This window comes from Lipotes vexillifer, unplaced genomic scaffold (assembly GCF_000442215.2).
Source record: "Lipotes vexillifer unplaced genomic scaffold, Lipotes_vexillifer_v1.1 scaffold329, whole genome shotgun sequence".
Lineage (NCBI taxonomy): Eukaryota > Metazoa > Chordata > Mammalia > Artiodactyla > Lipotidae > Lipotes > Lipotes vexillifer.
Genome location: NW_006774067.1, coordinates 5,411,939 through 5,437,079, shown reverse-complemented (window position 1 = coordinate 5,437,079; position 25,141 = coordinate 5,411,939). Strand labels below are relative to the sequence as shown.

At 39.3% G+C, this 25,141-nt stretch overlaps 1 protein-coding gene across 1 annotated transcript in view; it reads right to left on the bottom strand.

Moving 5' to 3' along the window:
• Positions 1–25,141, bottom strand: part of TSPAN8 (tetraspanin 8) — a 248,571-nt gene that overhangs the window by 128,328 nt on the left and 95,102 nt on the right. Inside the window, exon 2 of the mRNA XM_007448781.1 lies at positions 8,691–8,785. Within this exon, the coding sequence (XP_007448843.1) occupies positions 8,691–8,785 (95 nt within the window). The remainder of the gene's footprint in view (positions 1–8,690; positions 8,786–25,141) is intronic.

Sequence of the window (25,141 nt, the reverse complement as noted above, 5' to 3'; positions counted from 1 at the left end):
AAAAATTCACCTCGAGCAGTCCTTCAGTAGGAAGTTTTCCCTTACCCGTATGATTTCGTTCGCTCTACATGTATCACAGCAAATTTTATATGGAATTCTAAGTGGTAGATTTATTTGTCTGTCCCCTGCTCTACAAGACCCTAAGCAAGGAAGCAGAGTATCAGCAGTAAGGGAGGCGTTTGGTAGTGGGAGGTGCTCTCACATAGCTCCGATCCCATCACATACAAGTGATAAGAGGTTATGAGTCCGGCAGTCACACCATTTACCTTCCTGAATTGACCTCAATTTCATCATCAATTTCAGCATTCATCTAAAACTGAAAAAGCCTGGCTAACAGTAAACACTCCAAAACATGATAGGGACTTCCCTGGTGGCACAGTGGTTAATACTCCGTGCTCCCAATGCAGGGGGCTCAGGTTCAATTCCTGGTCAGGAAACTAGATCCCACATGCATACCGAAACTAAGAGTTTGCATGCCACAACTAAGGAGCCCGCCTGCCACAACTAAGACCCGGTGCAACCAAATAATTTTTAAAAATTACAAAATATGATGATAGTTTTGAATATCTGTATCTGTTTACATCTGTAGCTATAGCTACATGTAAATCTGTGTATCTGCCTAGGGTATTAGCAGAGTCTAAACCTTGTTGTCACTCTTCCTGCAGGCGTGTCTAAAGGCTGCTCCCTCATGTAGGCTGGATTCTTTTAGAAATGTGCTCTAGAAACCAGTGTTAGACAAATGTATCAAATACTCTTAAGACTAAATATGTTCAATGGATACATAAAATGTTACAGATTTGAAAAAGACTCCAAGGCAAACTTTTAATTTTATTCAGCCATTACACACATTACTCTTTATTTATGACTGGAGTGACCATACACCCAAGTTTGCTTGGGATGGCCCCTGTTTATGCCTCTCATTCTGGCATAATTTTTAATAGTGCCTCATTTCACCCTCCACCGTATCCTGATTTGGACAGTTAATTATATGGTCTCTCTACTTGTGGCTCATGAACCTTCTGATTAATCAGTGTTTTTTCTAATTGGTCAGTGCCCATGCCATACCAGTTGTTAAATACTTTTAGTATCAGATATGCTTATGAGGTAATTAAAGCATAGAACAGTGACATGATTTATTCTCCTATAAGTCAAATTAAATACAAATACATTAAGTCCCTAGAATAAGAAAAGTGAGAAGAAACACAAGACAGGAGAGCACCTAATTCAACCCCCTAATTCAACTGACCTAAAAAGGGAAGGAAATCTGAGCCATTCCGAGTCCCACTGGTGATGCTTTCCTCGGTTGCATTCTACCCTCTCCAACACCCCTCTCCCACCTAGACCTCTCTTTCCTGTGTTTTTGGTTTTTGGATTTTTAGTTTCTTCCCTTTCTAATCCCATAAAAATTTAAGATGCTAACCTGGTCATGCCCAGTTGTCACAGACCATTTTTGTTCAAAAGTAGAAATTCTAGCTATTGTCCCTTTTTATATGAGCATCCTCCACTGATTTGCAGATGACTTAGCTAGAAATGTCTTCTACTTGGCCATAGAATTTCTTCAAAGAGTACATTTCCTTGAAAGGCAGACTAGGGAAATTGAGTTCTGTAGTTAAGAAAGCATTATCCTTACCATAACCAGAGGCTGACCTCATTAGACTAAAAGGATGATAAGAATCGTACCATTCGATCATTTGGCAATGAGGAAAGATTTTCTATGGCAGAATTTCTAATGGAATTAATGCCAATTGAATTCATATGGAAAGAAAAGTTGTGCATACAGTCAGAATAAGTGGTTCCCAAGAATAATATGATCTTGAAATAGAGCATTTTAACCCTCACTAGAAAGTTGAAAAAGTTATGAGATCTAGAGCAGTGAGTAGCTATTGGTGTTTATTCCATGGTTTTCTACAGATAAAGATAGAAGTGTAGTGGTTCAGCTTGGGGCTTAGCTAAGTAATTTTAGCAGTAATAAAGACTGTCCTTAAAGGTTTACACAGGTCTGTCCATTCATTTCCATCCATAAAAAATACATTCTGATAAACACAGTAGGATCTGGGGGATGGGGGTCAAATAGTGTTGAACTAACCCAAGTTCAAATAAGAATAATAGCTGCCATATATTTAGCACTTACTACATGTATTGGCAAACCATGTAATTCGATCTCCACTCTGAAACTGAAGCCGAATCTATGTGTAAAACAACTGCTTTGTGGTATGCAAAGTTTGCTGTCAGACAAATGGCATACTAAGAAGCATGTAATGAAAAGTGTTTACTTTGCTTTCAAGTAAACAAAATGTCAGACACTGCTGTGATTACAGAAGTCTGTGAAACCAAATCATGTAATAATTTTTCACTATCATGCTTCCAAGTGAGGTAGTTAAGGGATTCCTTAAAAGAAGATTTCTTGGGCTTTCCTGGTGGCGCAGTGGTTGGGAGTCGCCTGCCGATGCAGGGGACACAGGTTCGAGCCCCGGTCCGGGAAGATCCCACATGCCGCGGAGCGGCTGGGCCCGTGAGCCGTGGCCACTGAGCCTGCGCGTCAGGAGCCTGTACTCCGCAACAGGAGAGGCCACAACAGAGAGAGGCCCTTGTACAGCACAAAAAAAAAAAAAGAAGATTTCTCAATAGTCCCAGTCAATAATGACAGTTTTAAATTTCAAAATGGAATCAACAATTGAATGAAAGAATTTTTGTTTATCTCTTTTTGTTATCTCCCAGTGCATCTGTCTCAAAATTACACTTTGGGATGTATCTCTTAGATTGGTGCTTCTTAAGGTGGCAGTATACAAACTCTTTGCGACCAGTCCATCATGAGATAAAGAGCTTTACACCAGAAAATAAATCATCATACTGCTTCACTGATTGAGAACATCTTGCAACCCCCCCCAAAAAAATTAGTTGAATTGAACAGTGTGTTTAGTGAAGAAATTGGTCTATATTCTGGCACTAGTTTCTGGTTTTATTGCCACTGCTAGCAAAGTCCAGGACTGACAGTAGCTTACACAACACAGCTCGAGTATCATGTTGTGAGATATAAAATTTTGTGTCAGTTAGAAATTGTATTCAGCTGCTGATAAAAGAACCAACTACAGAAACTTAAGTGAATTAAGAGATTCTTCTCTCACAGAAGAGATGTGACAGACTTTATGGGACATGCATGTCCACCACAAGCTGAGTTCTACCAGACCCACCAAAACATAAGGTCGGGTGGGCCCAGCAGCATCCCATAAGATGCAAATGGTACATTTGGGATCAGGTGTAAATAAGCTGCATAGAAGCTGCCCCAGACCCTCGTGTTATCTACCACCATCACACCAGTACCTCTCTCCCAGCTCATATCTATGGCTCCATGGGGAGTCCAGTATGATCAGCTAATGGAGGAGGGAAATGGCCAAGTTTGTTTCACAGCCTGATCAACTCCATATGTGAGTATAAGCCGAAAATAGACGGTTGCCGCTGTACAGCCCAATTCAGAGCAGCCCTGAAAGGAAGTGGGGAAGGAAATCCTTCCAGTACGTAGGGCTTTAGGCAGTCCACCTGGTCATCCACTTTGTGTGGAAAGAGAAGGGTTTGAGTCAAGAATAAATATGGCTTAAAGAATAAATAGTAAGACTGAAGACACAAAGGTCTGGAAAGGCATATATGGAGGCACCTGTGGGAGTGGGGAAATGTACTGTGTTTTATCCATCAGAGAACACCTATGGCAGAGAAGACAATAAACAAGAAGTAGACAGAATGACTGCCAGTGGCCATCAGCAGCCTCTGTCCCATCTTGGCACAATGTGGACATGAACAGGACAGCCATGGTGATCCAGACGGGGGCATGAGCCTAACTGCATGGGCTCCCACTCTCCAGAGCTGATTTCAATTTTGCTTCTGCTGAACGTCCAAACCTGTCAGCAACAGAGACAAGTTCTGAGCAGCCAATACGGCACCAGCTCTCCAGACCAACTTGGTGTCAGGTTGATTACACTAGACACTTTTCACCCTGGAAAATGCAGTAATTTATCTAGACTGAAATCCACACAGATTCCTAATATGGGTTTGCCTTTCTTGCCTGCACTGTTCTCCACAGGCTAACAGAATCTGTGACCTGCTGACTTCGGATCCCACATAACATTGAAGGGGACAAAATGACACACGTAAAGGGAAGGAAGTTAGACAGGAAGCACACGATCATGGGATCTTCTCTCTAAATACAAAGATGTTTAAACTCTCTACTCCCCACCGGACCTATACACATTGGGGTATCAAATAAGACTAGACACATTCTCTATGAATTCTCTAATTTTTGAAAGCCTTTCCCTGACGATTTGGGCCTCAGCCAGAGCACTTTCCCCAGTGCTCTACTCTACTTTCATTGTTCTCTTCCGAACATGGTTATGGTGTCCGTTTTCATTATTCCTCTCTTTTTTTCCTGTCTTATCTTACTCTCATACAATCTTGCCCTTACTCTATATAATACAGTTCTTGGAATTTATGTCCCAACATAATGTTGCCAGCAGTGTTGAATTATAGCAATGTCCCTTTGGTTCTTCTAACAGCTAAAAACAAAATTGAAAAGTAAAAGCCTGTTAAGCAGATAGTAGCTTCTAACAGGTTAGTGGTCACAAAATAAGAATCAGGTTGATGCATCACACAGGGAAATTTTTTCCTATACCTTCTGTTCTCCAATCCTTCTGAATAATTGTTTAATTAATAAAAATATTTTCTTTTTCCCTTAAGAGATCTTTTCTCTGCTTCTACAAAATACAGGCAGGATCAAATTTGGTTACCTCTAATTTTTTTCATCTTCTCTTTATCTTATGTTTTCTATTCAAATATGTTAAAAGCCTAGAAAAAATACGTTCCTCCTCAAATCAAGATTTTTTTTATCTCTTCATTAAATGCAACTTTCCCTGTCTGACTTGACATGTACACATTACTATATTTAAAATAGATAACCAACAAGGACCTACTGTATAGCACAGGGAACTATACTCAATATTCTGTAATAAGCTAAATGGGAAAACAATTTGAAAAAGAATGGATACATGTATATGTATATAACTGAATCATTTTGCTGTACACCTGAAACTAACACAACATTCTTAGTCAACTATGCTCCGATATAAAATTTTAAAAAAATTTTTAAATGCAACTTTCCCAATATTCTAACCATGTGAGCAAAAGTCAACCAACTCCTCAAAATTCACACGTTCATTTCTAAGGCAGGTTCACAGTGGTTTCATTTATCAACATGAACTTCTCTCTTTTCCCAGAAAAAAAATTTGTACATTTGGCATTTTCTAGCCCCCATTTCTGTGCCTCCTATTCGTATTTCCATTGTCACCTTCTGTTTTATTCATCCAGCTTAAAACATCACAGTGTCTTTTTACCCATACAACGTTGTCTTCTCATTTCTGTAATATGCAATTTTTCTCTTTTAATAAAATCTTGGTCTGTTTAGCTGTATTCCTGGAGCATCAAGCCAGAAGTTCTTGTTATTTTTTTCCAGTTATTTCTTCCAAAATATATCACACATTACTTTACTCTTGAAGCTTACATCACCCTCTTTTATCCCTAGCAAGGAATGACTACAAATATGCCTCCTGGAGTAAATCTTAGTTATTTGATAATCGAAATTCCCATAACATAATCCCCAGGCAGCCCATACTGATTTATCTTTTGAATCTTTTTCTGACGATAAAATATTACTGAAACAATTCAGTAATGTCTGTGTTTTCATGGCTTCAAATAGGTTTCCCTTTTCCATTTGGGCTTCCCCTTTCTTTACTTAGATCTCAAGAGGATTGGGAGGGATCTGAAAGAAAATAAACCCTTAAGTCCCAATAACAGATGAGCCTTAAATAGTCCAGCAATAAACCGGATATTTTTTCAAAGACCACACATTCACAGATAAAGCATTAAGCATTTGAAAAATACTAGGCATCTGGAGTGTAAAATATGTGTGAAATTAGCACCCAGCTAAATTGGACAGATAAATCCTTAGTAAAAGGTGGAAAGACTGTAACAAAACTAAACTTCGAAAAAAGTCTTCCATAATTCATCAACTTCGACATATTGACTTTTTGGAAATTTATTTTTAGTGAATTGTCCTGAGAAATTGTTTGGAGAAATGTCTAGCCTCAGTTGCTTACACATTCTTCTTCTATCAAGGTTCCAGGTTTGCGTATGGGCAACACAGCTGGTGTCTGATCCAAGACCTTAGTCTACACCTTAATGCTACCCTACCTGGTGTTGCTTTTTCTTGTGTCTTTCTCTCAAGATTTTAAGTTCTGTGAAGGTTGGGAATATACATCACATCTCATGCCTCTTTATGTTCCTAGTACCTTGCACACATATATTTGGTAGCCAGCATGTTAGCTATGAGGTGAGACCAGGGCACCAATCCAATTTCCTCACCTTTGAGGGGGTGGTTAGGGGAACCCTCAAAAGATATTCCCTCCTAACGGTGGTTCAAAAGTTTCATCTTTCTATATGAAAGACATATTATTATTACAACTAAATTGAGAGTATTCTGGAGGGGAATAAAGTTTTCCTGCCCTATTCTAACCCCATCTAACTTGACTGAAGTCTGTTCCTTTTCTTAAGTGGAAACTGGGAAAAGGAACCATATGTTATCCTACCAATTATTGTATAATTTTCATATAATAAACTTTGAATTGCAAGAGATTTCTGTTATTGAGACTTCCTTTTAGTAGGAATTTGAATTATTTTAATAACCTGTTATTTCTATTTCGCAATGATGCAAAGCCTAACCAGAAAGCAGAGCTTCTCAAGCTATGAATCTGGGCTTCTGGCTATTTTATTAGACATGCCTCCACCATTCCCCCAGATATTATAACCACTGTCTGACTTGCCTTCACCTCTGACCCTCAGGGAGAAAGGTCTACCCATATCTGCTCGTGAGACTCCTCTCTTATATTTCAGATGTCCTGAGCTATCCTGTAATTACCTCCTGGATGTCTCCTTGATTCTCAGCTAGGGAAGTCTCTCGTCTGGTCCAGCTTGGTGCTGTTTCCTGAAACTCGTTTATTAGGTTGTTATTAAAGCCTAAATTTACCCTCTTGTGAAATCTGATTAATGCCCATTATTCTAAGGTATATCTTGTTTATATGCTACCATAGCATTTTTCATATTATATTTTAACTATACTCACATCTGACGTCTTCACTATTTTCTGAACATTCATTTTTCCCCTTATCCTCAAACAGACAGTTCTGTCTCTCATAATATACGCTTTCATACTAGGAAGAGCCACCTTTTCTGCACATGAAATGACTAGATTCCCAAATCTCCTAGAATATAGTCTAATCAAATCCAAAACTTCTAGAACATAAGCTCCATGAGAGCAGGGAGCTTCCCTGTGTTCATCACCATAGCCTGCTTTACAGAACACAACCTGGCAATGGTCAGATCTAGTCTCAACAATGTTTGTGGTACAAAACAGTACTTGGTTAATATGCAACATTATGAAGGGAACCGCGTTATATCAGTTTCTTTAGATACTTGTCAATCATAAAGACTCCCATAATCCTTTCATACCCTACAGACAGAACATTGTCTAGGATTTAAAATTTTTCCATCGCTGATATTTTACATTCTTGTGGTTTCACAAGAACACTCTTATTTCAATACTCAAATAATTGTCATTTTTAAAAGGTTTACAGGTTCTGGGCTTTCTGCTTATAAAGTGACTGCCATATCCACCTAGAAACTCAAGCAGCTGATATGATCTTGGGTACAAAGAGCAGTCCTTCAGGATGACTTGAAGAGGCAGGCCACCCCACCCCTAGATGCCTCCTGTGTGCTCCAAGCAGTTCAGACTGTTTCCTGACATGGAATGGCCAGGAACCCTACTCTGCATGGGCCCCGGAGCTCTGTAGGAAAGAACTGAAACCTGACCAGCAATTGGAGTTTGGACATCTGCCCATTATATGGTACAAGGGTTCCCTGAAAGAAACCAGACTAAGGGAAGAGAAAGTCCAGCATTGAAAACAAAAACAAAAACAAAAATTGCCCAAATGGAGACAACAGCCTGACCAAGTGGGCAGACTGAGCTTCAAGGAAGATGGGTTCCAAGGACTGTGTTCAATCTGGGTCCATGCCTGGGTCTGAGCCTAGCGGGAGGGGAGCAGAGTGCCTAAAGGTTAGCAGCAAATGGGCAATGAGGGCGGCAACAGATCAGTGACTCACTGAAACAAAAGGTTCATGGAACAGCAATGCAAAAGCAGATGGAGAGGCCACAGCTCTAATTATGTGTGAGACCCTGTCAGACTTCTTGGGAAAAACTCAATGAGGTGAGAAAGACTGGATTTCCTACCAAACAAGGCTCAGACCATTGTTCCCACCCGCTACCTCCAGCTAGAGGAAAGATACGTGGCATGAGTAAGAAGCATTAAGCTGAAAGGAAAGGAAAAAAACTTTTCAAAGTTTAAGTCATGTCACCAGTTCAGCGCCTAGCAGCTTTTTCGACAAAAATGTACATTCGTGTAGAAAGGAAAACAATGAATATTTGAAAGTCTCTTGTGTCATAACACCTTGTGAAGGAAGATGAATGGATGCAGATGGTCTAGACCAGATGGAAATAGGAGTGTGGCACCAGGAAGGTGTGCTCACCATCAGACTCATTCAGCATGAGTGTGTTAAAGGGAAATACCACTGAAAGGAGCAATGTAGCAACTCACCAGCACCTTGGCAAGAGCTGGAGTATCCAGGTTCCAAGTCGGCAGAGCGTGCAGGAGCCACAGTGCACAACGCCTGGAGTGAGGGCACGAGGAACCTGAAATAACAAAAAAAACTTACGACTCCTGAAATAACAAAAACAACTTACGACTGGCTGGGTATGTTCTGTGTTCTCTGTAAGTTCTCATATATTCATTTAGTCCTCAAGACAGCCCTATAAGGTAGGGACTATTATTACACCCCCATTTTACAGATCAGGGAATTGAAGCACAGAAAGGCTGAGTAACTTGCCCAAAGTCACACAGAGGTACCAAGTAGCACAGTTGAGATTCACACCCAGACCGTCTGGTTTCTTACCCTAATGCTCCCAAGTGCTCCTCAGACGATAGTTCTCCAGCACTTACTCTGTGCCTCATTCCCTTCCAAGCACTTTGCACAGGTTAACACATTTGAGGTTGCAAGTCACGATAAAGACAGTGGAAGATAAAATTTACCTAGGGCTTCCCCTGACATAGAGTAACTTAAAAAAAGAAAATTACTGGGATTCACTAATCTTCACTACTGCAGAATGAAACCTGAGAAGGAAATGAACTAATATTAAGAAAATAAAAAGGCATAGCTATAGTAAATATTCTGAATTTTAAAATCATAGGATTCTAATGTTGAAAACAGAAAGTGAAGTTGTGTCATTAAGTCATAGAATACTGTAGAACAATGAAAGTGAATGAAAAAGAAATAGTGCTAAATGTATCAACCTGAGGAGATCCCCAAAAATAAAAATATTGAGTGAAAAAATCAAGTTGCAGAATGATACATGCAGTGTGATATCATTTCTATAGTTTTCTAACAGCTTTATTGAGGTATAATTGCTATATAAAAAGCTGCACATGGGAGTTCCCTGGTTGCCTAGTGGTTAGGATTCCGGGCTTTGACTGCTGCAGCCTGGGGCTCAATCTCTGGTGGGAGAACGGAGATCCCACAAGCCACGTGGCAAGGCCAAAAAAAAAAAGCTGCACAAATTTAATGTGTATATTTTAATGGGTTTGGACATATGCACACACCTGTGAAACCATCACCACATCAAAGTAATAGATATGTCCCCACTTCCAAAAGTTTCCATCTGCCTTCGTTCCTTCCTTTTGTAGTAAGAAAGAACACAACACAAAATCTACCCTCTTAACAAATATTTAAGTGCACAATACAGTCCTGTTAACTGTAGGTACTATGCTGTACAGGAGATCTCTAGAACTTATTCATCCTGCATAACTAAGACTATAGACCAATTCAACAATAATTCTATAAGTTTTGGGGTAGGTAAAAATATATGGTAACAGGCTTCCCTGGTGGCACAGTGGTTGAGAATCTGCCTGCCAGTGCAGGGGACACGGGTTCGAGCCCTGGCTGGGAGGATCCCACATGCCGCGGAGCAACTAGGCCCGTGAGCCACAACTACTGAGCCTGCACGTCTGGAACTTGTGCTCCGCAACAAGAGAGGCCACGACAGTGAGAGGCCCGCGCACCGCGATGAAGAGTGGCCCCAGCTTGCCACAACTAGAGAAAGCCCTTGCACAGAAACGAAGACCCAACACAGCCAAAAATAAATAAATAAATAAAATTTTAAAACATTAAAAAATATATATATGGCAACATTTCTAGACATGAATGAGAATGATAACCACACGATTCCAGATGCTGGTTACCTCTGTGGAGGTGGAAGGGAAAGTGAATGAGGAGAATACCCAAGGGGCTTCCATCTGTTTTTCTTAATGTGTTATTTATTAGGCTGGATGATAGGTATATGACTGTGCTCTCTATATAAACCTTCTTATATAGGTCTGAAATAATTCTTAAAATGAAAATATCATTAAGTAGCCTCAGAATAGGTGGCAATGCTATAGAGAGAGATATTTCCATTCAAATAAATACCATGTATGTCTTTTAGAAATCCTCTCCTTCAGTGGACCAAAAGAGAAACCTTTTGAAAGAAAGCTACAGTTGTATATAATCTTCCATTCCACTCGCCATATTTTTTTTTTTTTTTTTTTTTTGTGGTACGCCGGCCTCTCACTGCTGTGGCCTCTCCCGTTGTGGAGCACAGGCTCCGGACGCGCAGGCCCAGCGGCCATGGCTCACGGGCCCAGCCGCTCCGCGGCATGTGGGAATCTTCCCGGACCGGGGCACGAACCCGTTTCCCCTGCATCGGCAGGCGGACTCTCAACCACTGCGCCACCAGGGAAGCCCTCCACTCGCCATATTTCTGAACCTTGCTCTGTGACTTGGGAGTCTGACCTGGACCAACCACATCAACAGGATTTCCCCATCCTCTGGGTTCTGGTTGGGCTCATTCAATGGTGAGCACCCAAGAAATCAAATGGAAGGGGTAAATTTAGGTCAAAATATTTATTCCTTTGCCTCCCTTCTGCTAGGTTGCCTTGAATTGGCCTGCCCATCCACCAAAGTTCATTGGTCTGCTCAACACAACTCAAGATAATTCTCTCTCCTTTGTGGTTCTTTCTAATTCCAATAACTGCTCTCTGCTTCATCTCTTTGTGCCTATGAGTGGTAAGAATTGAGCTGATATTAGCCCTTAGTCCCTGTGCTATCCCTTGTAAATAGTTCATTTTTTAAATAAACTCTCCTTGAGTTGTCCTTTATAGAAATCATTAGTTTTATTCTCCTACCCTTATTTATACCTTAACTAGTTTTCCACTCCCTCAAAAACAATGAGAATCTAACTTATCTTTATATGTTCATGCAACATTTATTTAACAAGTATTTAGAATATGCTAATAGGGTTCCTAAAGATAAATAATTTTTAAAAATTGTTATTATCATTAGGCCACAGGTAATCTTCAAAGATGCCATAATAAATTAGGGAGACAAAGTCACAATCAACTAATTCTTATTTATATTATCATATTATTATATATTATATTATCCTTAAATTCTATATCACAGTATATGCAAAATGATATGAAACTATAGAGAGGGGAGCACTAAATTTGAACCTTTTATTAAAGTCTTCTTGAGAAGTGCTCCTTAAAATAAGTCAATACACTGCTTCCTTCATCAGGAAAGTCTTACTACAGTAATAATAACTAGTGAACTAATTCTGTATACTTAATGATGTACTTGATTTGCCTTCTGATGTAAGTGTCTTATCTTCTAATGGACACATAATAGTTTGTAGCCCAGGAATGGACCACTTATTTCATAAAATACAATAAACTCAAAAGTGAGACAAATGTCTGCCTTAAAAGTTTATCAATAACTTCTTATATATACACATTTACAAACTGGTTGACAATCTTTTTATACAATAATTCTAATGAGCTCCTATAATAAGACATGTGGCCACAAAAGGTAGAAATTAATATGGCTCTTAATAGTCTTTTTTCTCCCAACTTTATTGCCCTTCAGATAAGGGGAAAAAAGAACTCCATATTTGTGCAGTATAAAAGATTTTACCAATTGCTGGAAGTTCAATCCAAGAATGTAGTGACAGGAGAGAGGCACTGGCACACACACAGGAACAGCACGAGAAGACTGTGATTCTTTTCACTTTAGCTTTATAGTCACTTGCTTTGGAGTGCGTGTAGTTGTACCATAAATATCTCCATTGCCATAAAAATTTGACACCATCCTGTCTGGGTACCATCACCTTAAGGGAAATAAGCTCTAGTTTCTGGACTAGAGAAAAACTTTCATAAACTGTATCAGTCAGTGTCCAGTCAGGATAAGAGAAACCACTCTGTGCATTTCAAACAGAGAGAATTTAATACAGGAAACCAGTCGCAAAAATGCTGGAAGAGCTCCATGAGCCAGAAGAGAGAAGTTCACTCCAAAATCAGTAACTGCAGGGAGCCACTAGGACCAGAGGAGTGAAAGAGGAAATGGTATTACCAGAACCCAGAGTGTGGGCATCTGAGGCTACTGAGAACCCCACTGGGGCTCCTGGTGCCAGTGCCTCTTCAAACACCCACCGTAGCTGCCATTGGAGCAAGAATCCAGAGCTCACGCTGTCTAGTGACGTCTATCTACTGCCAGGCACAGCTGCCAGATGCCAGGAGGAAGAACATGGCTCCTGCCCTCTTCCCAACTCCTAATCACTTGCCAGTGTCTCCCATTAGCAGAACTTAATAGGAAGGCAACTGGCCAGGGAATCCAGGGAAAGTGGTGTGCAGGCTTTCAGCCCCCAAAATGGAGAGGAGGATAGAGAAGGGCAGGGGTGAAACTGAGAGGTCAGATACTCTCAGCAACTAACTAAAGCATATTTTACATTTTCAAGAGGAGTTCAATTGCCTTCTCAGAAATGAAGAAAAGGAGCAATTAGTTCAAGACTATAGTCAATTTTTTAGGTTTTTTCTCCCGGAAATATATTTTCGGACTTTACTGAGATATAATTGACACAAAGCATTGTGTAAGTTTAAGGTGTACAACATGTTCATTTGATACATTTATAAATTGCAACATAAATTATACTTATAAATTTACAAGTTACCACCATGGTATTAACTATCACCTCCATTCTATCACATCTCTCTCTCTTTTTTTTTTTTTTTTTTTTTTTGGTGAGAACATCTAAGATCTACTGTCTTAGCAACATTCGTACAGTATTATTAGCTATAATCACTATCCTGTATATTAGATCTCCAAGCTTGTTAACCTTATAGCTGGAAGCCTGTATCCTTTAACCAAGTATCTCCCCATTTTCCCCACCCCATAACCCCTGATAACCAGCACTCTACTCTCTGTTTCTAGAACTTTGTTATTTTTGGATTCCACACATAAATGAGATCATACAGTACTTGTCTTTCTCTGTCTGACTTACTCTACTTCGCATAATGCCCTCAAAGTCCATCCATGTTGTCACAAGTGGCAGGATTTCCTTCTTATGGTTGAATAATTCCATTGTGCATGCGTGTGCATGTGTCTGTGTGTATCACATTATCTTGATTTGTTCCATCTGTTGACAGACACTTAGGTTGTTTCTATATCTTGGCTATCGTGAGTAACACTGCAATGAACATGGGAGTGCAGATATCTCTACGAGATCCTGATTTCAATTTCTTTGGAGATATACACAGAAGTGGGATTGCTGGAACATATGGTAGGTCTGTTTTTAATCTTTCGAGGAACCTCCATACTATTTTTCATAGTGGCTATATCAATTTAGATCCCCAAGAACAGTACAAAAGTGTTCCCTTTTCTCTACACCCTCACCAACACTTGTTATCTCTTATCTTTTTGATGATAGAAATTCTAACTGGTGTGAGGTGATATCTCCTTGTGGTTTTGATTTGCATTTCTCTGATGATTAGTAATGTTGAGCAATTTTTAATTACCAGTTAACATATGGTTTAGTTGAGAACTAGATTTTCTACTTTCCTCTCCATTCCACCTAATCATGGAACTAAAAAATATCAATATATGTGTATTTATCCACATATTCTCTTTTATCCAAGACTAAATCAGGGTCAGAGATAGTGTAATTTATTATCCTACTTACTACCCTGAATTCTCAAGGCCAGGCCAGAAAGTTGATGTATAGTGTCAAAATTTTTACTCTTACAAATAAATATTGCTTAAGTAATTATATGAACAACAAAGTATAAATATTTAAGAATGCTTAAGAAAATTTCCTCCAACTACGTAAATCATTAAAATAAGGTATTTCCACATTTTAAAATTTTAGCTTTAGTAGAGACTTTTACAAATTTCTAACATTATTATTAAATGGCAGAACCTTTTTGAGACCTCTTGTTGACACTTTTTTAAGTTTTTTGCGTTACGCGGGCCTCTCATTGTTGTGGCCTCTCCCGTTGCGGAGCACAGGCTCCGGACGCGCAGGCTCAGTGGTCATGGCTCAAGGGCCTAGCCGCTCCGCGGCACATGGGATCTTCCCGGTCCGGGGCACAAACCTGTGTCCCCTGCATCGGCAGGTGGACTCTCAACCACTGCGCCACCAGGGAAGCCCCTGACACTTTAATTTTTTATTCAAGGGTGTTTTCATCAAGTCTGAACTGACATATGGCATTTTCTTCCTAAATAATTTTGGAAATGACATATGTTTTATTTTCTCTTTTACTTGTAGTAAAGGCCTAAAATACCCATAATGAGGGGTAATTAAGGAGTAACTCTTCAAAGACTTAGTCCCTTGCATTGAATGCAGCCACGAAGTTGAAAAAGATAAAGATAAGGACTGAGAATTGTTAGATTTGGAAACAAATAGCCATTGGTGACCTGCCCAGTTTCAGTGGAATAGCAGATTGTGACAGTGAGAATGTAAATTCTGAGGTCAGGCTACCAGAGTTTGAAATGTCTTCAATTTTGTACAAGTTACTTGTTTCTCTGTGTCTCATTTTCCTTATGTAAAGAGATAATACTACCTAACTCAGGGTACATTAAATACAATAATACATTTAAAGTTCTTAGCACAAAATACGGCAAATAGTAAGCAGTCATTTAATGTTTATTGTCATCAGTATTAATGCAGTGGGTTACCAAATAGTCATACACTGCTGTTGGAAGTCCCAAAATAGTAACACTCAGTGGAGGTCAATTTGGCATTCACTTGTTAACTTAGTAATCCTGAGTCTGGGAATTTGTCCAACAGATAAACCTGCTCACACACAGCATGGTGTGTACAATATGGGTAATTGCCTCATTGTTTGAAAAAGATAAAGATTTTAAAAAACCACAGGGGACTAATTATATGCACCAGCCTATATCACCAAAGGAATACTAAGTTATTTACAAAAAAACTGAGGACATCTTCAGTGTTCTGAGATAGACAATCTCCAAGATACATGATGAAGTGTAAAAAGCAAGAGGCAAACAGTCATGTATCATATGCTTCCTTTTTGTTTAATAAAAGAGAAAAGGAAAAGAAAAAGAATCATTCTTCAAGGGGTTTGTTATTCCATCATGGAAGTCATTCAATGATAGAATAAATTCTCCCATACCAGTGTTTAGAGGGACTAAACTATAGACCATGACATTGGCATCTGCCTTAATTATTCCCACCATGAACACAGCTTTCTTCTACTGGTCTCCTGTTACTCCATCAGTCTTACTTCCTTCCAGGTCTCCCTTCCCTTTCCATCCTTTCCTTTTCTGCTCTGTTCTCTTAACTCTTATTTTCCTGCTTTTTCCTTTGCCCCCACTTGTTCCTCGTACCCACAAGCATTCCCAAGCCACACAGGCAGCACACAGGACCAGATACCTAATTATCTGTACTAGAGCATCTCACCCTGTAAATATCACAACAACAAAACCCTGGTTTTAACTTTCCACATTTATTACTTTCACATCAAATCTCTAAACAACTCTTGCAGCATTTTCATCTTAAAAGCCAAAACCTGGAAGATCATCTGGCCAACAGCAACACCATCTAGTTCAACATCATTTGAAGTTCAAGAACTGTGTTATAACTTTAGCTCCATTTCTTATCACCTCCAATTAGCTGAAAACTCACTAGGGAGATTAAGGGCCACAGGAAAAGGTGTTATTTGCATGTTATGCTCATTTCTATGCTGAGCAGACTTCTCTGTTTCCAAAGTTGGTAGAGGAACTAGTTTCAAAGAACAGGTTTTACAGATGAAACGTAACAAATCTTGAAAGAAAAGCCACACTGCCCCTTATCATTTGCCAAAACCTGTTAGTACACCCAGGGAATAATACAAGGCACAGACAATACCAGTACCCAACAGGATTTTTCTTAGCCCAGGTCCAGATAGCCATTTACCAGGAACAATGTTTGCTCATCTCTATCTTATCAATTCAATTTTTCATGCGCTTTTTCTAGGGGATTATAGAAAGAATTATATTCAAATTAATGGAGAGACAGTCAAAGGTAGTGTCTGATAATATAGGTTTTGAAATCAGACTTACTGGCTGCATGATTATATGAAAGCTACATAACTTCCTTGAGATTCAGTTTCATCTCAAAATGGTGATGAAAATGATTTTCATATCCATAGGGTTGTTGTGAAGATTATATGAAAAATGGGTCAAGTACTTGGCACAGAACCTGACACAGTGGACACATAAAATTAGCTATTAATACTATTACTACTTTTCACAACCCAGATTGGTGACTATGTCCTTATCACTGGTGATCTGCAATATGTAAAATATTTACATGGTCCACCAAAACTCATCTCTAGGGTAGAACTGTATGCCCTGACGACTCAAAAGTGCTCATTTCACCACGGCTTACATCAGAATAGGTATCTTATTCTGTGTGCTCATCGGATGGCAAACTACTGCTAGAACCATGCAGGAAACAGAGCAGCCCTCCTCTCAAAATAAGTTTTTTAAAAAATATCAAACTTATACAATTCTCATTTTAAAAAATACAATCGGGCTTCCCTGGTGGCGCAGTGGTTGAGAGTCCGCCTGCCGATGAAGGGGACGTGGGTTCGTGCGCGGGTTCCCGGTCCGGGAAGATCCCACATGCCGCGGAGCGGCTGGGCCTGTGAGCCATGGCCGCTGAGCCTGCACGTCCGGAGCCTGTGCTCCGCAACGGGAGAGGACACAGCAGTGAGAGGCCCGCGTACCGTAAAAAATAAAATCATCCCTGATGTCATCATCAAGTCTTGTTCCTCACTGTCAGACTAGCTCTTCTGTTAATATTTAAATGATAAAATTGTAACAATTTTTTAAAAGAGCAAAACAAAATAGTAGGAGGGGTGGGGAGAAAGCAAAGCCAAAGAGGACTAAAGAGCAAGAGAATGAGAACAAGAGTGTAAATCAATTTAAAATGTCAAAACCGGGAAAGAAAAGGAAAAGCAGCTCTGCTGAATATAGTCCAGACCTGTAAGAGCATTATAGGAAGGAGGAAAAAGATAAACCCCTCAATCAAGCTCCAATCATGCTCTAGCCCTGGCCAGATGCTATGGTCCGGGATGTGTTTACAAGAAATGTCCAAGTCTGCGTTAGTTCCTAATTAGGTTAGGATGGCTGCCAAAGAAAGTAGTAGTGTTTTTAAATGTAAGGTTATGGTTACAAATGGATATCAAAAGCCTTGACACTTAAGTGGCCATGACAATAGCCACCAACTGAATCTACATAATTGGTCCTCCAAGGTTGAGCCAGCGACTTGTGTTTCATTCTCATGGGGCCCGTCCCTCAAAGAATCACAGCATCTAGAAAGTGGTACAATGTTGACTCATTAAATTAATTGACATTATTAACTTGGGTTAGGATAAAGGCAAAAAGTAATTGATTTAAAATAATTGTAGGTTTTATTATGCTATTTACCTCTACCACTCACCTGGTAAGAGGGTCCTTTGACAGTAGTTTCTTTAAAAATCTCTGAGGTGGATTCGGGAACGAAAAAAAAAATTAACTATTTCTATACAAAATGTGGACCATTTTTCGTTCCACGCAAACCACTCTAAGACATAAAATAATTGACTGAATTCTCCAAATCAAGTTAAACTATTCTTTCAGTTTAATTCGCTTTTATTAGCCAGGTAAGTAAATAATAAAAGTAGACCATTTGGAATCATCATCAGTGGCACTGTCTCCAGTGAATGGTACAGATGGAATTCTTGCAGATCACAAATCTAAATGCAATATGTCTTAGCATCTAAAAAAATGTCATCAAGAGGCTCACAGAATCCAATTTTATACTGCACTGCCAAGGAAAAAATGGGCAAAGTTCAAAGTGTCTGGAGAGCAGAGAAGTCCTGTTGAACCACTCTTGCCAGTTAGCACATTTATTTTACGTGAATAATACTTTTCTGCCATCTCCTTTTCTTAGTTCAGTGTTTTGCCTTTAATGAGTCCTAAAAATATTTATTGAAAACGGCATTTATTGTTAATAAAAATTTCTTCTTTCCTCCTGCAGAATTCAGTGCTGGATCAAAAGTAGAAAGTGAAATAACCTGAAAATGCAATGCACTGTTATTCTCCACTCCAGAATTATACCAGGAAGCCCACTGGAGTGGTACATGTGTGTCAGATAGGCACATTGTCAGCAATGTGAAAACATGAATATTACTTCTAAAGAACACACCTAATGAAATGTTACAGAGATCCACTCCGCCAAAGCCAAACTCAATTTCACAGCTCTCAGGAAAGACAATGGGAACTATGTTATCCTACAGCTGAATAAAGTGACTTTTGATCATTCTTTACCTAGAACAGTGGCTCTCAACCAGGGGCTATTTGTCTCTCAAAGGACATTTTGGCAATGTCAGAAAACATTTTTGGTTGTCACACTGGGGGTGGGGTGCAACTGGCACCTAGTGGGTAGAGACCAGGAATGCTGGTAAACATTCTACAAGGCACACCATAGCACCAACACTCCCAAAGGAAAAAAAAGAGAAAATCATCTGGTCCGACATATCAATACTAGTTCAGAGAACAAAATCCTTGAGACAATGTTAGAAATATTCTAGAACTATCGTACTCTACTTATGGGAATCCAATAATTTCACTTTTATTTTTTCAGTTTCATCATCCAGATCTTCGAAGCATTATCTTAAGACCAACAACAAAATAGCTCACATTTACTGAGCAGTCTCTTTATACCATGTGCCTTCCTAAGCATTTTCACATATTGTTTAATCTTCCCGACAGCCCAATGAGTGATAAACTCTTGTCATCATTTCACGGTCAAGAAAATTGAGGCATAGGGAGGATGTGACCCACACAGGACACACAGCTACAAAGGAATGAGGTGCAAACCGAGGTCCATCTGACTCCAGAAGCAAATCCTTAATCCACAACACCCCACAAAACAGCCACAGAAATAGAAACCAGAGGAGAGAACTTAAAGACAATTCCCTAAAAGAGAAAAACACAAGATTTTTTTAATGAGCTGCTGGATGAAATTAAATTGTACTTAATCATCTCTATCTCCCCCACCCACCATTATCAGCACTCAATCCAAAGGAGCCCAGCACCTCCCCCCGCTTTTTTTACACATGGGAATGACTAGAAATGGCCCAAGTTACAAATACTGAGTTAGTCCAGTTTCCATCTGGGTGGTTCTCCAAATCTCTCTAGCTTCATTTTATGCTTAAAAGAAAACAAACAAAAAAAACCTATTTCTAAACTAATTCAGAGCTGACTTGTATATATAAAAATAACTAATATTTTCCATGGAATCTTGAGGCAAGGTTTTTGGCCTGAATGATGTTGAGTGGGTGGGGAGCAGGGAGCTAACTGTTCCTCTTAACTATTTTGCTTTGCATGGGAGACCCTATTAGAAGCACTCTAAAGCAGTGTTGGCATTCTACCCCAACTTAGGTTAAACAAGACTAGAGCAACTATCATTTAAATACAAACACAAGTGAAACTGGAAATGGAAACAGCTAATTGTTGCCATCTGTGACTAAGTGAAGTCACCTTAGTCATGGGTATGGGGCAGAATCGGGGGTGGGGGGAGCATAGACAAGTTATGTAAAAGGAAAAGGGTCAAAAATAGTCTTCACAAGAGAGCAGTAAGAGGTTGTTCTCATCTATCTGGTAAAGAGCATCCAGCCAAGATGAAGAGTTCAGTACCCACACCATTGCTGGGCCTTCAGTTTAATGGCCAATAAACCCACAATGGTGGTAAGTTTTTAAATGTTGCATAAGAGTGACGAAAAGGGTTCATAAGATTGGAACTACCTGAGACAAGTGTTTCTAAACTATGTAGGTCTACTTGACCCCAAATGGATTTTCATCAATCTATGATTATTCTACCCAAGTCCTGATTCTACCTGCGTTATCTCGTGCATCCTTCTAGTATTGATTTGTCTGTTAACGTGTTAGTCTTCTTCCTTAGGCTATGAGCCTCTTGATAGCAGGGAAAAGCAGTTCATAATTTATCCTTAGGACATAATGTGTCATTTGGTATATCATAGGTACCTAAGAGAATATTGCCAAGTGCAGCAATGTCATCTAGAAGGGAGATCCTAGGGAAATGCACAAGCCTATTACTGTCAAATATTTTCTATTAGTGACTTGGATGAGGGTATAGAAAGCTTGGTAATATTTTTAAATGGCACAAGGATGGCAGGGTTAGCTAAATATATTGTATGACAGAAATAAAATTTAAAAATACCTCTAGAGGCATGACTATTGGGCCAAAACTAACAAGAAGCAATTTAGCAGAGATAAATGTAAAATCCTGCACTTGGGTTCAAGCACTCAATTGCACAACTACAAGCCAAATTTGTCTTAGTTTAGTAGTACTTTATGTGACAAAAAACTTCAGGGATTTCACTGACAGAATTTTTCATATGAGCCAAGTGCATGCTTTGGCGGCTAGAAAAGCTAGTGTGAGTGTAGGCTGCCTTAGCAGAAGTGAGTTGTTTATGATATAAGCCCATTTAATTAGGAAATAGTTTGGTGTGGCCATTAGTGAGGGTGTAACACATAAAATAAGGGAATTAGAGGGCCTGTTGCACTCAGTATGGTCATGCCACATCAGTGCCCTGTGTTCAGCTCTGAGTACCACATTTTAAGAGGGATATTGACAAACCCAAGTGTCTGAAGATGCTGCCAATTGGAAAGGGCTCCAGAAAACAGATCCTATGCTCCAATACTGGACAGCAGAAAAAACTCAGAATTTTTTAAGCTGGAGAAGGAAAGGCTTCCCTTGAATATTTTGATGATCGAAATGTGTCCTGTTCTCTGTCTTGCGATCTCCACAAGATCTCCACCTGGCACCATTTTTATTCACTCATTAAATACCTCTAATGTGCACTATGTGGAAACATGAATCCTGTCTCTACTAAGGGAAAACTTAAAGAAGCCTGATTTAGCAACTCACTTGTTTCAGAGTCAAGTAAAATTACTGGTGACTCCACAATGAGTTTATGCACTCTTATCCTGTGACCAAGCTATAACCCCATTCTCCATTTCAGCATCTGAGTCCTTGGTGTTCTGTATGTTTTGATCACCTTCCCGATGATGTTATCACCTGTCTGCCTCCCCACCTGGATTTCTATGTTTGATCCATGCACACGTTCCCTGTCACTGTGCTAGGATAGACATCACCTTGAGGACATCCTCCTTATGGAACTGTTGACTCTGGAGACTGTTCCACCTGTCAGACTTGTAAACATATCTAATCCCCAGGTCCCATATGCTCCCACAGTGGCTTTCCCATTGCCTTCCTCGCCGATAATCTTCGTGACTCAGAAGACCAAATAGGTCAGATGTAGAGAAAATAAGGTGAAGATGTTTTTCATTCAATTACAAAGATGATGTTTCTAATAATCCAAGCCTTTTTAAAAACAAGTTGGGCTTCCTTTTGTGAGAGGAAGCTCACCATCCTCAGGAACTCCCAAGAAGCCTGGAAATGACTGGAGTAATGCCATGAAAGGATTTCTGCATTGTTAGCAAACTGGGCTGGATTCATTCTAAGGTAGAGTCTCCCAAGCTTTGGTGTATTAAAAATCAGCCAAGAAGCATGTTTTTAAAAGGTAGAATTCCCAGAATCCAGCAGGTCCAGATTGGAGTCCAAGAATCAGCATTTCTGACAAACCTATCCCCCACCCCAGGTGATTTCAATACATGTGAACGTGGGTCACATTTTTAAAAACACTCTTCAAAGGAGAGTAGTCAACATTTATTGAAAATCCACTCTGTGCTAATGGCTTTGTGTGTTTTTTCTTAATTAAACCTCAACATAGTTCTCTGGGAGCTATGGCATAATTATTAAGGACTTGGTTTCAAGAACAGAGCTATTAAGGTTCAAATTCTGACTTCTCCACTTCCTAAAATTTTCCCCATCTCAATTTCCTTTTCTGCAAAATGGGGTTCATATTAGTGATGACCTCATAGAGTTATAAAGATTAAATCATTCAATTCATACAAAGTGCTTAGAACGGTGCTGGGCACATAGTAAGCACTTAACATTACGATTCCTTTGAGGTAGTATGATACCTCCCCCATTTACACATAAGGAAATTGAGACTCAAGGAAGTGAAGTCAGTTGCCTCAGATCCTTCAGCTAGTAGTGACTTCAGTCTCTCTGTTTTCAAAGATTATCCATTATATTGCTCCTCCCAACTCTAAGAGTCTATGATCCTACCAGCCAAAGCCAAAGACATAGGACTGGGTGGGAAACATTCTAAAGACGGCCCTATTCCTATAGGGAATAGACAGACACCTATCTTAAATTCCACCACGAATGATTTTACAAATGAAGAAACTGAGGCTAAGAGAGTGAAGTGATGTTGACAAGGGCTCACTCAAGAAAGTGGCAGAGTCTAAATCTGAACCCATGTTTCTTCTGCCACCTACCCTGTGATTCTAACCTACAGTGAGTCACTGCCTGGAAAATTCTTCTCATCCTAGTAAACACAAATGCTTTAAAAACAAAGGTAGGAAACAAAAGTGGAATTCAGGGTGAAACTAGCTCTTGTGTAAAGACACTGCCACCCACAAACATGGAAACAGCATACTTCCAGAAAAATATTTATTTTCTATCCCATAGCCACAGCCTAGAAAACTTAGCTAACAACTGACATCTCAAAAGTAGCCTCAAAAGACAGCACTGCGGGGAGAGAATCTGTCTTAAAAACAAGGCAAACTTAGTAAACTGGCACGGAAAGAATTGGTTCTTGGAAACACGCAACCTTGTTTGAAGCCCTGCCTCTGCCACTTACTAGCAGTTTACTTGACTTTACTGAAATTCTGTTTCCTCATTTACAAGGAGGTGATCATGCCTACCTTACAGCATGTGAGATTTCAAATGGCATCACTTAAGCAAAGCCCCTGGCCACAAATCTGGACCTCTAAAACTGTCATGATAGGGAAGCACAGTGCTCATCTCCAGAGAGCAGGGAATTTGTGTAACCATGTGGGAAGAGAAAAGGCGGTTCAGAATGCTGGCATAGAGGGTGGAGAGAAAAGTTCACAGTCTGCACACATTGCATCAAACCTTGGGATAGAGCTCTTCTTAGGAAAGAATTTGGAGGACCTAAAGTTACTATGGTTCTCTGCCCAATTCGGTATTGTTTGGTAAAAATTTTTAGTATGACCGTCTAAATAACATGCAATCGTTTCATATAATCTTCTCTAGGACAAAGAACTTGTCCTACACATCTCTCTATTCCCACTCCTGGTTCAGCATCAGTATTCAATAAAGGTTTAATTGAATGAAAGAATAAAAGAATAAATGAATTAATTAATGTCATACAGGCTTCCACAAAAGAAACAAAACATAAACAAGTCCTTACAGCAAATACACTAAGGAATTTTCTAATCCAGAGGACAGCAAACTTCCTCTGTAAAGGACCATACCATAACTATTTTAAACTTTGATGAACATACAGTCTCTGTCATATATACTCAACTTTCCCATTGTAGCATAAAAGCAGCCACAGACAATGCAAAAACGAATGGGCCTGGGTGATTTATGGAAACTGAAATTTAAATTTCCTATCATTTTCATGTGTCATAACATATTCTTTTAAAAAATATTTTTCAATCAATCATTTTAAATGTAAGGACCATTCTCAGCTCGTGGTCAGTACAAAAACAGGCAGGCTGTCCTAGACTCTAGTCATTTCCACAAGCATCGGTAAATGTTTCCATGCAAAGCTGTTTCCAATTAGGAAAAAGGGGCTGAATTTAAAGCCATTTCTCCAACGCGCCTAAGTATTTTTTTATATAGGACCAAACTCAAAATACGTACAAATGGTAACTTTATTTTAGTTTTCAACCTTGAATGGTTGACCTGATATGCCTGCATCATGATATAGACACATGAGGGTCTTTACTATAAATATAAGTAGAAAAAATATACTCTGTTAAGAGATATATTCCCTTAAATGTAAACATTTCTTCTTCTAAATGATCATTTATAGGGAAAATCAAAGGTTGTTCCATGAATATAAGGGTACCCATTAGGATCTTCTTGAGGGCCTAAGCTTCATTATATATTTTTTGTTCACTTTAAACTCATGCACAGAATCGAAATGAATTAACCATATATGTTTACAGAGTTCAGATAAGCATCCACATCGTTACTCATACTGCATTTCTGTTATCTCTGGCTCTATCTCCTCTAAAATGTCACCGCAGGAAAAAAGCAGGAACAGGATATCTGTGAGATTTAAATCTCTACTAATCTAGTCAGTTTATATATTGGCTATAGAAAGCAAACTGAAAACCAAAACTATGAATAATGAGACAACCTTTAGGTATTTTAAAAATCAAGCAAGTACAGTCTTATCACATGTGTTCATTTTTATGTTAAAGCAGCATTATTTATGGCTTGCTCGGGGGAAAGGCATAGTCTTACAAGGGCTTATCTTAGTACCTAAAATTTAGAAGGAGAGGGAGAATTTTATTTAAAATGATTGTCTGGGGCCCATCTCAACTTCACCACTGACTCACCTGAACATTGGCAAGTTAGAACCTCCTGAATCACAATTTCCTCATTGTTAACTTCTCGTGATAATTGTTTTGGTTAACTTATTGTGATTCAGAGAATACTTTA